This window comes from Maylandia zebra, linkage group LG3 (genome assembly GCF_041146795.1).
Source record: "Maylandia zebra isolate NMK-2024a linkage group LG3, Mzebra_GT3a, whole genome shotgun sequence".
Lineage (NCBI taxonomy): Eukaryota > Metazoa > Chordata > Actinopteri > Cichliformes > Cichlidae > Maylandia > Maylandia zebra.
Genome location: NC_135169.1, coordinates 12,637,960 through 12,651,510, shown reverse-complemented (window position 1 = coordinate 12,651,510; position 13,551 = coordinate 12,637,960). Strand labels below are relative to the sequence as shown.

Below are 13,551 nucleotides of genomic sequence, written 5' to 3'. Positions count from 1 at the left end.
GGGCGCGCGCGGGCGCGCGCACACACACACACTGACCCGCCACCAGATGGCGTTTTTTGAGCATAAAAAAATAAAAAAATTTTTTAATTGCTTAAAGAAATAAAAGAATGCTATTTTGATATATAAGAAACTTTCTAAATAATCAATTATATTTTTATGAATATCATATTTTTATGAATATCATATTTTTATGAATAACATATTTTTATTACTTAATTACTTCCTACTTCCGGAGCTCATGAATAATTTAATTACTTCCGGAGCTCCGGAGGAGCTCATGAATAATTAATGACCTGTCAGTTTGACAAGAGGGGTATAATATCACTCTCTTTCTGCTGCCACACAATAATTCCTTAAATTTAAAGTGTTTGCTTTTAATACTCTAAGTTGTTTTATTATGTATGTTGTATTCTTGTACAGCACTTTGGTCAACGCTCCTGTTGTAATTAAATGTGCTATATAAATAATTAAACTATTAAACTGAACTATTAACTATTAAATGGGTAGGACGGTGTTCTGACAAAACATCCTACTTTCTCAAAATTTCCTCCCTAAGTAGTTTATACACATTTCTGATGTCACAGAGTAATTCCAGGACAAATATAAGTCAGAATGACGGTTTGCCACTTAACTTTGCCCATCAGAGTATGCTTGTCGGTCATATTCATAAAGCCAGGACGGTTTGCCACTTCTTTTTACCCATTAAATTGTGCTTGTACGTCACATTCACAAAAGTAGCATAGTTTGGCACGTAATTCTTCCTATCAGAGTATGCTTCTAGCTCTTATTAACAAATTTAGCATGTTCTGGCACATAATTCTTCCTGTCATATTATGCTTCTAGATCGTATTAACAAAGGTAGCATGGTTTGGCACTTGTTTGTAGAAGCAGTCTGCATGCCAAGGAGCTTAAGTCATACACCTGTCACCACTGAAGTGATTGGAACACCTGACTATATAAACTTTGACAATGAACTCACTCCATTAGAGTTACAGTATATATTTACTGAATATATTTACAGATACATATATTTGACATTTACAGATCCAACAGAACACAGGGAAAAAAACTGAAAAAGAATTATTCATAACAAATTATGCACATTTTTCACACAAGTACTTGACCAGGCTGCTCTTTGTACTTTTCTGTGACTGACAGCATATATTTACAAATATATATATATTTGATATTTACAGATCCAACAAAACACAGGGAGAAAGAAGTGGAAAAGAAACAGTATTCATAACAAATTATGCACATTTTTCACACAAGTACTTGACCTGGCTGCTCTCATATTGAGCACATCCGAAATGTGCCCATCTGAGATAAAAGTCACACTGCACCTGAAGAGGGGGGGGTGTAAGTGTGTTAACCAACATTACGAATTTGATGAAAAAATAATTACTACAGTGGCTTGCAAAAGTATTCGGCCCCCTTGAAGTTTTCCACATTTTGTCACATTACAGCCACAAACATGGAATCCACGTGAAAGACCAATACAAACTGGTGTACACGTGAGAAGTGGAATGAAAATCATACATGATTTCAAACATTTTTTTACAAATAAATAACTGAAAAGTGGGGTGTGTGTAATTATTCAGCCCCCTGAGTCGATACTTTGTAGAACCACCGTTTTGCTGCAATTACAGCTGCCAGTCTTTTAGGGTATGTCTCTGCCAGCTTTGCACATCTAGAGACGGAAATTCTTGCAAAACAACTCCAGCTCAGTCAAATAAGTTGGACAGAAGTTTGTGAATAGCAGTTTTCAGATCTTGCCACACCTAACCTACAGTTTATTACTGTAATATAACTAATTAACCATATTTATTTATATTTTGCAAGTGTACAGTTTCTCTTTTAACTGATATCACAGAAATCACAGATATCGCAGAAATGAACGCGTAAATCTCTTCCCACTTCTCCATATCTACGAATGAAAGTAAACATTTTCTTCTGAGTTTCAATATGTGCAATTAACAATGCAAATAATTTAACTTATTAAATAACAGCCTTAAAACACAGAAGCTGCGAATTCGATAGTTTTGTGCAGAAAGCAGATAGCGTTTTCGCTTTAACATTGACAAAAAATCACAAAGGCTTAACAAACCAAGTATCAACGTTTATAAAAAGTACTAATACTTACTACTTACTTATTTTCATCCAAATATGACAACGGAGTAGCATTAAATCACAGCTGGATTAGCTAGGTCTTGGCTGCATTTTTAGGTAAATAGTACCATATAACTTTGTTGTTTGCAAAACTTGTGCATAATTTTTAGAAATGTAAAATTTCTGTTTACATTTCAAGTTATGAAAATGATTCGTTAAACATGTTTGTCGGTTTTACAGTAAGAAATATAACTTTTTTCTACTCGGATTTAGAATTTTTTGTCTGAATTTAGATCAACTGTGCTAATATAGTATGTTAAAATGAAAAAAATAACTCAAATTTCAGATATTTGAGGTTGTGCTGAAAATAATGATACCAAACAAGGCAAGATAAACATATTTTAAAGGTGAAATATACAGGTAAAATCAAAAGTAGTCAAAAATGGGCAATTATACCCTGGACCCCAGAGGGTTAAAATACCAGAATAGGAAGGATGGAGTAGGTTTAAGTTCTTTAGTTTGATCAGTATTGCTGAACGCTTGAAATACGCGCACTACGTACGGTGCGTACTATAAGTACGAGAAGTGCAGAAGTGAGAGGCTTGTGAAATGGGATGGTCTAGCCTTCGTTGCGCTGTTCAGGTTGCCTAGCAACCATGATACTAACCGCGAGAAACGTTTCATGCAGCATTGTGTGACATAAATGAAGGAGAAAAAATGTTTTGTTGGTCATTCATTTTTGTCATGACATCACTTTGATTAGTTGAGTATCTGAGGCTGAGACCACAGGACTGTAAAACATGATTGTTGGGCTTCATTTCTGTACTGAACAGTCATTTCAAGATTAGTTAGTAAACAACAATTAGCTAATGTTGTTCATGAGACTAAAATCATCTCACTGTGGTAATGTAAATATAATATGGCCAATATTATATGTATTGTCAGATTATTGTGATATATCCCTATTGGTGTTATACATATATACATATATTACAGGCTATATTACAGCAGTGGGCTTGAACTCTGGGTCAAAGATTCAAGTTGCAGTTATTTATATTTCCTATCACCTTAAATCTTTACTCAAAGACAAGTATCTTTGACAGTGTGTATACAGATGTATGTGGAAAAACAAAATACGAGCTGTGATAACTGTTTCTGATAGAATGAAGAGTAGACTGATATATTGAATATTCCTTTATTGGGTGAGAAAATCAGACCATGTCATAACTGCTTTAAGTCATACAGAATAGATATCAGAGCCTTAAACAGGCTGACTTCTGCTAAATGGGTCAAACTGGGCAGAAAGTCTACAAACACATAACATCCTTATAGAATATGATGTAACACTATAGATCAACTTACCTCAGAATATATAAAGCATATAAACAATTACAGCAATATGATGCAACAAACACAGCAGTGCTACTAATCCAAAATACTCAAAGCTTCATAGAACTGAAACAAACATTTATTTTTAGCTCCATTCTGCTGCTGATACATACTTTAGGTTTCTGAACATTAAACTTGTTTCTGCCTTTCATAGTGTTTCACTTGAAGGCCCTGAGTACTTTCTCCCACACTGAAAACACTGGAATAGAATAGAATAGAATAGCCTTTATTGTCATTGTACAGAGTACAACGGAATTGGAGTGCCACTCCCTTGGTGCAAGATAAATAATAAATATAAATGTAAAATATAAAAAGTACAAAAAAACAATCGTAAGTACTCAAACAATAGTAAGTACAATATATACAGGATAGCAGCATTAATATAATGGCAGTGACGGTATGGTATAGCTAAGCAGTTTCAATTGTTTTTGTGCTTATTTACTACGGTGATAGCTCTGGGAAAGAAGCTATCCCTGAATCTGTTTGTCCTGGTTTTATGTGACCTGTACCGTCGGCCTGACGGTAATAGTTCAAACAGTTGATTGCTGGGGTGAGAGTGGTCCTTGATGATATTTCCAGCTCTGCTGAGGTACCGAGAGTTTGCAGTGACCTCCAGGCTGGGCAGAGAGCAGCCAGTGATCTTCTGGGCTGTGTTGATGACCCTCTGCAGTACTTTCCTGTCCGCAGCTGAGCACCCTGCATACCATGTTGTTATGCCGTACGTTAGGATGCTCTCTATGGTGGCTCTGTAAAATGTCACCAGCAGCCTCTCCTCCAGGTTGTTCCTCCTGAGCACCCTCAGAAAGTGGAGACGCTGCTGGGCCTTTTTAACCACCGCCGTGGTATTTGCAGTCCAGGAGAGGTCATCAGAGATCTGCACGCCCAGAAACCTCATGGAGTGTACCCTCTCCACACAGTTCCCGTGAATGTAAAGTGGGGCCGGGTCTGCTCTGCCCTTCCTGAATTCCAAGATAAGTTCTTTAGTTTTCGTGGTGTTCAGTTGGAGGTTGTTAACTGAACACCACTCAGTCAGTCTGTTGACCTCATCTCTGTAGTCCGACTCATCCCCCCTTGAGATGAGTCCAACCACTGTGGTGTGGAATGATACAATTATTTGAACATTACCTAATAAGACTGATTCAGGACAGACAATTAGTTACTGTAAACTTTTCTAGCAGTCCTTCACAAACAGGGAACAGTCTGTCTATTCTCTCCATCTGTCAGCTGCTGCTGGCTCTTCCTCCTCCTCTTCCTCACACTGCTGAGTTCTTCCTGGTGGATCATCAGGGGTGCAAAGCCTCACAGATGATGTGCAGCAGTGGGTCCATAGCTGGACTGGCCATCGGGCATACCGGGCATTTCCCCGGTGGGCCGATGGGGTTTTTTTTCTCGTTTTTTTCCCGTAACGGTATAAACACTGAAAGGTGGTGGATTGGCCAGATGCTGGGAGATGTGTAAAAATAACTCAATTGTTTGGTGGTGGCTATTGCGGAGCTTCCACATATTCAGTAACATTAGCAAGTGGTGGAGGCCAGCAGGTGCAACACGCTGGCAGGTGGATGACGGAAAGGCAGGAGGAGCAGAGACCTGAGGCGGTGAACTGAACTTCAGGTAAGAAGTTATGACCTGCAGTCTATCTGGGTCAGATATAAACCAAGTTTAGGTGGAATTTATTTTCGTTATGCTGACTTTTTACAGTCAGTTACAATAACTCGTACTGCGTACTAGCTTGCATGACGGAGTTTCTATACTGCTGGGCGGGTGCTATGATATTATTGATGTTGAACTTGTTTTATCTTATTTTATTTATAAGGTTAGTTATTAGAGTTGCCAACGGTCCCGTAAAAAATGGAATCGTCTCGTATTCAGAGAAAATATTACGTGTTTCGTATTGAGGTGAAATGGAACACAGTTCAGCTACAATGAAAAAGACACAAAGCTGGAGTTATTCTGTGTCTTTGCTGCACAGCCGACTCTTCTCCTCTGATTCTCTCCCCCTCCCTCTCCTGTTTCTACTTTGCGCCAGAAAGAAGAAACCAGCGGTTGTCGTGTTAAACAACAGCAGCACGTTTAAGCTTGATCAGCTGTGGTTAGAATTTATTTAATATTACTTTCTAGTATCAGCTGATGTTTGCTGGAGCCACAGCTGTAAAAGCTGCTGGTTATGATATCTGTTTGGATATGTGGTGAGAGGGAAACATGAAGATGAAACCAGGAGATGTCCTTACTGAATCATCAGCGCTGAACAGGTGATGGAGAAACAGGTTTACCTTTTAGGTGACATAAATGAGCTGAAGGGAAGTTATGAACTGTTTCTGAGAGACAAATAACACCAGGATCATTTTTTATGTAGCTGACAGCTGGTAACTGTGCAGGGGCGGGTCTAGCAAAGTTTTGCCAGGGCGGCAGGTAGGGCATTAACAGGGAAAGGGGGGCACAAAGAAATACTTTTCTTTCTTATTCTCATTTAAAATATCTAGCTTTTAACAAATAATTATCTGAATCTTACAACAAACATTTTCATCTGATGTAAAATGTATAGAAATCCATTATTGTACATAGTAATTTTTTTTAGGGTCCCATTATAATTTCTTCAGAAGTAGCTAAGTACTGTATATGATGCCAGTATTTTCCCACATTTTCTAGATACTGTACCAGTACTGTGTCTAAAATGCCATCAAAAAGTCAATTAAGTTTTATTCTTTCCCACCTGTCTGTCTCCTTTCACTTTTTAAAGGTTGCCATGTTAGAAAAAATATTTTGCCCTGCCATGCTGTTTATTGATGTGGCAAATGAATGGTTTATGAAAATATATCTAAATCTGTCATCAGTAATCAGTAATGATCATGTCTCACCTCTAGTCTTCTCTGTCTTAATTTCAGGTTTTCACCATGTGTTGTAGAGAGTTCAGGAGGTTAACTCGACCAAGCAGTCTACTTTTGGGTACTGTTTAGAATACCAGAATAGGGAGGATGGTGTAGGTTTAAGTTTATTAGACTGATACATATATACCAACAAGACAGTGTACAATGGAGACAGTGTACATCACCACAACTCCTTGGTGGCAGAGCCCCTGATGTGGATGAGGTCCGCCCCGAGTTCCTGAAGGCTCTGGACGTTGTAGGGCTGTCCTGGTTGACACGCCTCTGCAATGTTGCGTGGAGATCAGGGGCAGTACCTGTGGACTGGCAGACCGTGGTGGTGGTCCCATCTTTAAGAAGGGAGACCGGAGGGTGTGTTCCAACTACAGGGGGATCACACTCCTCAGCCTCCCTGGGAAAGTCTATGCCAGGGTGCTGGAAAGGAGAGTTCATCCGCTAGTCGAACCTCGGATACAGGAGGAACTATGCGGTTTTTGTCCTGGTCGTAGAATGCTGGATCAGCTCTTTATCCTCTCAAGGATATTTGAGGGTGAATGGGAGTTTGCCCAACCAGTCTACATGTGTTTTGTGGACTTGGAGAAGGCATTCGACCGTGTCCCTCAGGGTGTCCTGTGGGAGGTGCTGCGGGAGTATGGGGTGTTTGGCCCATTGCTACGGGCCATTCGATCCCTGTACAACCGTTGCAGGAGCTTGGTTCGCATTGCCGGCAATAAGTCTGACTCGTTCCCGGTGGGTGATGGGCTCCGCCAGGGCTGCCCTTTGTCACCGATTCTGTTCATAATTTTTATGGACAGGATTTCTAGGCGCAGCCAAGTGGCGGAGGGCTTTCGCTTTGGTGGCCTCAGAATCTCATCTCTGCTTTTCGCGGATGATGTGGTTCTGTTGGCTTCATCGGGTGAAGGCCTCCAGCTCGTATTGGAACGGTGTGCAGCCGAGTGTGAAGCAGCGGGAATGAGGATCAGCACCTCCAAATCTGAGGCCATGGTTCTCAGCCGGAAAAGGGTGGAGTGCCCACTCCGGGTCAGGGACGAGTTCCTGTCCCAAGTGGAGGAGTTCAAGTATCTCGGGGTCTTGTTCGCGAGTGATGGGAAAAGGGAGCCAGAGATAGTGTGAGAAATTCGGCCATCCGGGAGGGGCTCAGAGTAGAGCCACTGCTCCTCCACATCGAAAGGAGCCAGCTGAGGTGGTTCGGGCATCTGACAAGGATGCCTCCTGGGCACCTCCTGGGTGAGATGTTCCGGGCATGTCCCACCGGGAGGAGGCCCCGGGGCAGACCCAGGACACGCTGGAGAGATTATATCTCTCGGCTGGCCTGGGAACGCCTTGGTGTTCCCCCGGATAAGCTGGGGGAGGTGGCTGGGGAGAGGGAAGTCTGGGATTCTCTGCTTAGGCTGCTGCCCCCGCGACCCGGCCCTGGATAAAGCGGATGAAGATGGATGGATGGATAATAGTTTAATATTTAATGACAAAACAAAATGGTTTGCTATGCTGAGGTATGAGCTACAGATGTGAGCACCACATTTTCTGTCCAGTCACTGACTGGGCGATCAGACCTCTGTACTGGTTGTTTGTGGCTCTGTAGACAGACATGTGACCTAGAAGCACGGCTACAGTCATCGACATCATCATGACCTGTGAAGCAATAATTATATGTGTGTGAACAAATGTGTGAGCCATGTCTCCAAATTTTTTAAAGATGATTTTTTTAGGCCTTTTAGCTTTTATTGGATAGAGACATTGTAGGGGTGCAGCTGGGACTTGAACCTGGCCGTACTGCTCACCCACTCAGCTGAATTTTTAAGGATATAATGGTTCTGGAATAAAAATACAAACATAGATTCGTCATGTTTGTCACAGACTACGGCCCTTTGGTGTTAAATTCTGATACTAAATACACACACAAAATAAAAAAGTGTTCATGGTTGACACAAACATTCAATTAAATAGCTCAACATTATTTTATATGTAGATGGAAATAACAGTGAATGATGTTTTTGATGATGCAGTGTTTCCTCACTTTTCCTTTTTACTGGAAACCACTCCATCCTTTTATATATATATGAATCAGAGGATAAATGTTTGAAATGACTTCAGCTGTTTTAAAATTATTGATCTGAACAGAAAAGTGAACATAAAACATTTGTTCCAGATTTCTGTATCTGATTTTATTCTGTTAGGATTTCAAACTGCAAACTTCTCACTCTGGTTAATCAACCTTTTCTTAGAAAATATGTTTGTTTTTCATCTTCAATCAGCCAGCAGGACGAAATTCAGCTACAGAAATTATGAAAATGTTAATTCATTCCTTTTGTGTCCTAATTGAGTAATTTTGCTGTGGAAAGTTTCCAACAGGATTGATGTGAAACTGCAGCACAGCTGGTCTCAGATATTCACTGATGAGACAATCACTCTCAGATGTGAGATTCAGGGAGGTGAAGGAAAGGTGTGGAAATATGAATGGACAGCACCCAACACAAACAGCCCTCCAACATCCAGTGAATACAGGATCAGCAGAGTTTCAGTGTCCCACAGTGGAGACTACAGATGTCGGGGTAGCAGTGACTATCTCTTCACAGGATGGAGTGATGCCTTCAGACTGACAGTTTCATGTGAGTTGGTCTATGATTCAAACTGAAGTTTCCTGTTTCCTGTTTTAAACTCGACATCAAGAAACAATTCAGACCCTCCAACAAACTCACTGTGCAAACAGACACACAGCTGAGTGCACTGTGACTCCACAATGATTCATTAAAGGAGAATATAAAGAATGACATTTTTAATGAATAAATAACAAATCAATTGCGTCTGTTGTGTAGTTTTGAACTAAGACAGATTACCTGTGTGAGATTATAACCTTGTGTTTGGTACCAGTCAGAGTCAGAGACACACTGAGAGCAGAAAGCACAATCACAGCAGTGACACCAGCAGTTCTTCAGTCTGTTTGTCTTTCAGTGAGGTCACATTAAAACCACCAGGACACAGTTTATGAAATTTGGGGGAGCAAAGCCAAAGAAAGAAGCCATTTCATTTCACTGTGTGTAGCTGGTCTGGCCTCACACTGTTGCTGCAAACTGTGTTGTGTCAACGAGGAGATGAGTCAGCTGTTGCTTTGCCTGCTGAGGCGAGTTTATTCTCCAACACTGTTTAAATGAAAATTAATTAAGTTCAGCAACTTCATGTGATTGGGCTTCTACATGCACAGCTTTGAAAAAGAGAGCAGGAAGGAGAGCAAACAGCCACCTGCTCAGTATAAGGCAGTGTCTATGAGTACAGCAACAAAGATTAGAACCATTTAGCACTTTTACTGTGCTTAACCTCTGTAACAGGATCATTAGCATAATCTCATCTCTCCCCAGCAGGGCCTCCTTCAAAACTACAGGAAATGACATGTGTGGGAAGTCAAAGGTCACAAAGAAAATAAAAGCTTTCAAATACAAAATAAATACACAAAATAACTACATAGATATTTATGACTTCTGTATAAAAAATAATGACAAAACCAAATAACAGACAATGGATTCTCTATGAAATATAAATAAATATATTTCAATGCATGTTTTACATGTGGATACAGATTACTGTTTACAAATTGTACAAAAAAGTTTCTTTACTATAGAAAAACTTTTGTCCATCGAGTTTTGACTTTCTTAGGAAGCTGTTTAGATTTTCCTTTATCCCTACATTAAGGCTTTGTGTTTCCACTGGAAGTAAACGTCTCTTTTTAAAAATAGCACAGTGTTGCATTCTGGGAAATAGAGTCAAATTTGAAGCTTGGGTTTAAAATGAAGAACTGTAATTATCAGGGGCTATGCTTCTGTAATTGTCGCCAGTTCTTTTTATGTATTTTGGTTTGAGGTTTGTGCAGATTTTCAGGAAAGATGTTTGGCCTCATGAGCACCAGATGCTGCACCTTTATTCAGGTCATAGAAGCCGAACCAAAGACCAGAAAATGGCCTCAGTTTATTACAGACACATTACTACAGTAATTTTTCTCATTACAAAGTTTTGCTCTCAGGAAGCACTCAGGTGTAAGACACTTCACCCGTTGCCTACTGGTGGTGGTCAGAGGGCCCAGAGGCGCCAGTGTCCGGCAGCCTCACCTCTGTCAGTGCGCCCCAGGGTGGCTGTGGCTACAATGTAGCTTGCCATCACCAATGTGTGTGAATGTGTGTGTGAATGGGTGGATGACTGGATGTGTAAAGCGCTTTGAGGTCCATAGGGACCAAGTAAAGCGCTATACAAATACAGGCCATTTACCATTTACCAGGCCATACACACACACACACACACACACACACACACACACACACACACACACACACACACACACACACACACACACACACACATACTCATGCAACTGACACAGACACACACAGACTGCTCTCCTAGTGGAGCCCAGTCTGAGTAGAGTCCTTTTTTTCTCCTCCTGTCCCCGATGTTGTGTATTTTCATTGTTTTTCTTAAATGCTACCTATACTGACCTGTAATGTGATGTTTGTGTAATATATGTATGGTCGGAAGAGGTCCATTTTGACTGCAGGCAACAGCAAGTGACAAATATGAACTTCATTCATTCATTCATAAACAGGGAGTCACCAGACCATGACAAATTACTTTTTCACAGTGTTGATAAAAATGAGTTTATAGTTTATTTTATCTTGTCATCAAAATTTGGTCATGTTCACCATTTCCATCTAGTTTTTTAAATTATTTAGATTCAGTCATTTATTTGTTTGTTCTTTTTCTAAACTGAACTGCAGATAAACCAAAGGCCAAACTGAGAGCTGATAACACAACTGTTCCAGTAGGGGGCAGTGTGACCCTGACCTGCTCTGTGAACCCATCATCATCATCTGGATGGAAATACTACTGGTACAGAGATAATACCACAGTGGATGTTATCTCCCCATCAAATGGACAAATCAATGTCTCACAGGAAGGACTCTACATGTGCAGAGGAGGAAGAGGAAACCCAGTTTACTACACAGAGGACAGCCAAGAAGTTCACATTAACACAACTGGTGAGTTTGTATTCAGCAACAATGTTGAATAGATAGATGATTGCGGATTACTATGAAGATAAACAGCATCATATCTCATGGTAACCTCTTTGGCATTGTAATAATGATCTTATTGGAAATGGTTGAACATGAATAGTCATGTAAAATGTGGAGTCTAGAGAATCAGTGTCAGGAATGTGATCCAAGGAGGGGAGACTAGGTGGGATTATGAATGTGAAACAATCATTTTCAGCAAATCTCCAAATCAACATAAATTCACAATTAGTTCTGTTTGACTGTTTGACATGTTTATATAATAAAAGTTTGTAAAGCCGATTTAATGAAGTCAACATTTTAAGAGGAAATTTAAGAGACTGGACTTGTGTTGATGTTTTCATTGTGCGGAGTAAAGTCATAGGAGACGCTGATTCAAAGTGATTTCTAGTCAAAGAAAATAGATGAACTAGATATTTTATAAACTGATGTTATGAAATATAAAATATAATTAAGCTTTATTGTTTGTGTTACAGTAACTGTGTCAGGAGCTGACAGCTCTTCATCTCCTGTGTGGTTGATGGTTGGACTGGTTTGTGGAGTCTCTCTCATTATTATTCTCCTGCTCTTGTTGTATCGCTGCACAACGACCAACAGTGAGCACTTTTCCTTTACTTACTACAAACTCTTTATCATTCAAAGACACAAATGCATCATGAGCTTCATGTAAAAGTAAAAGTATTATTGTATATTTTAATAAAGGTGAAGATCAGCAGCAAGTGTACTCCTCTCTTCTTCATGGTTAGTTTGTCATGTAGTTTTAAATATTCTGATCCTATTTGCAACAAGACTGTACTTATTACATCTGCTGCAGCTTTTAATATAAACGTTATTTGCAAGAATATTTGTGTTTCAATTAGTATCACAGACATGAGGTGACTGATTTTCTCTGACCTGCAGGTGATCGTTGTGTCTATGAGACAGTCAGAAGGTGTGAAAACACTGAAAATGGTAAAGTTTACACTTTCATTAATACAGAGCTTGTGGAAGCTGGATGATTATACAATAACTCTGTTTATCATTAAAGTCAATCAGATTATTATTTCAGGTCCAGCAGAAGGTGATTACGCCAATGTCACATCTGTGATTCAGCTCAAAGTCATTAACAAGACAAGTGAGTGCACAAAATGTGAGATTTGAAATGCAAATATACATTGGTAATTATTCTCACTGATAATAAATGCATTTGTGGACAAAACAGAGGGAGTTTGTTTTGAAATGCTTTCATTTGATCATCTCAACAGGGCAACGTGGTGACCCAGAGGAGAGCTCTGACTACAACGATGTCAATCCAAATTCAGCCACAGCTCTAAAATCTTAACAGCAGCTCTTTAGCTGTTTTTCTCTTTAAAGTCTCTTAAAAACTCGAAGTCACTTTGAGTGAAAAGGAGAAGATTTTGAATTCAAAGCAATAATCCTGATAGTCTGAGTTTATATTTGCTTCAGAAAGAATTTCTCAGTGGGTTTTGCTTTTTTCTCTCCCATTAGATAATAATTTTAATGGCCTTTAATGTACTGTATATCTGTTTTTTATGGTAAATGGCCTGTATTTGTATAGCGCTTTATTATTCCCTAAGGACCCCAAAGCGCTTTACACATCCAGTCACCCACCCATTCACACACTGGTGATGGCAAGCTACATTGTAGCCACAGCCACCCTGGGGCGCACTGACAGAGGCGAGGCTGCCAGACACTGGCGCCACCGGGCCCTCTGACCACCACCAGTAGGCAACGGGTGAAGTGTCTTGCCCAAGGACACAACGACCGAGACTGTCCAAGCCGGGGCTCGAACCAGCAACCTTCCGATTACAAGGCGAACTTCCAACTCTTGAGCCACAATCACCACAATTGTTATCTTTTTAACAATTTCCTTTATTTTTATATATTATAATTTTCTTTCTGGGAAGCACTTTGTAACATTGTTAATAAAAGTGCAATATAAATAAGGTGTGTTGTTGTTGTTGTGTGTCTGTCTGAGAGTACATGTTACAGCTGTTCAGTGTTGTGCATGAATCTAAAAGAGAACATTTATTTAAAGGCACTCATTGTCATTTAAAACAAAATGCAGCTACCGGCCTGTGCTCAAGTCAGCTGCGAAAAGGTTCAGCTTGACT

At 40.0% G+C, this 13,551-nt stretch overlaps 2 protein-coding genes across 2 annotated transcripts in view; both read left to right on the top strand.

The window, feature by feature from the left end:
- The window catches only part of LOC143416667 (uncharacterized), a 96,963-nt gene that overhangs the window by 12,324 nt on the left and 71,088 nt on the right, over window positions 1–13,551 (top strand). The gene's annotated exons all lie outside the window — the stretch shown is intronic.
- Window positions 11,176–13,264, top strand: LOC143414787 (uncharacterized). Its single transcript, XM_076879645.1, has 6 exons — window positions 11,176–11,404; window positions 11,914–12,033; window positions 12,140–12,178; window positions 12,338–12,388; window positions 12,486–12,551; window positions 12,682–13,264. The coding sequence occupies exons 1-6, from the start codon at window positions 11,332–11,334 to the stop codon at window positions 12,756–12,758; spliced, it is 426 nt and encodes a 141-aa protein (XP_076735760.1). The 5' UTR covers window positions 11,176–11,331; the 3' UTR covers window positions 12,759–13,264.

Coding starts and splice junctions, on each gene's coding strand:
- LOC143414787 (XM_076879645.1), top strand. CDS start 11,332: ATGTGCAGAGGAGGAAGAGGAAACCCAGTTTACTACACAGAGGACAGC. Junction 11,405..11,913: donor AGTTCACATTAACACAACTG/GTGAGTTTGTAT, acceptor TTTGTGTTACAG/TAACTGTGTCAGGAGCTGAC. Junction 12,552..12,681: donor CAAAGTCATTAACAAGACAA/GTGAGTGCACAA, acceptor TCATCTCAACAG/GGCAACGTGGTGACCCAGAG.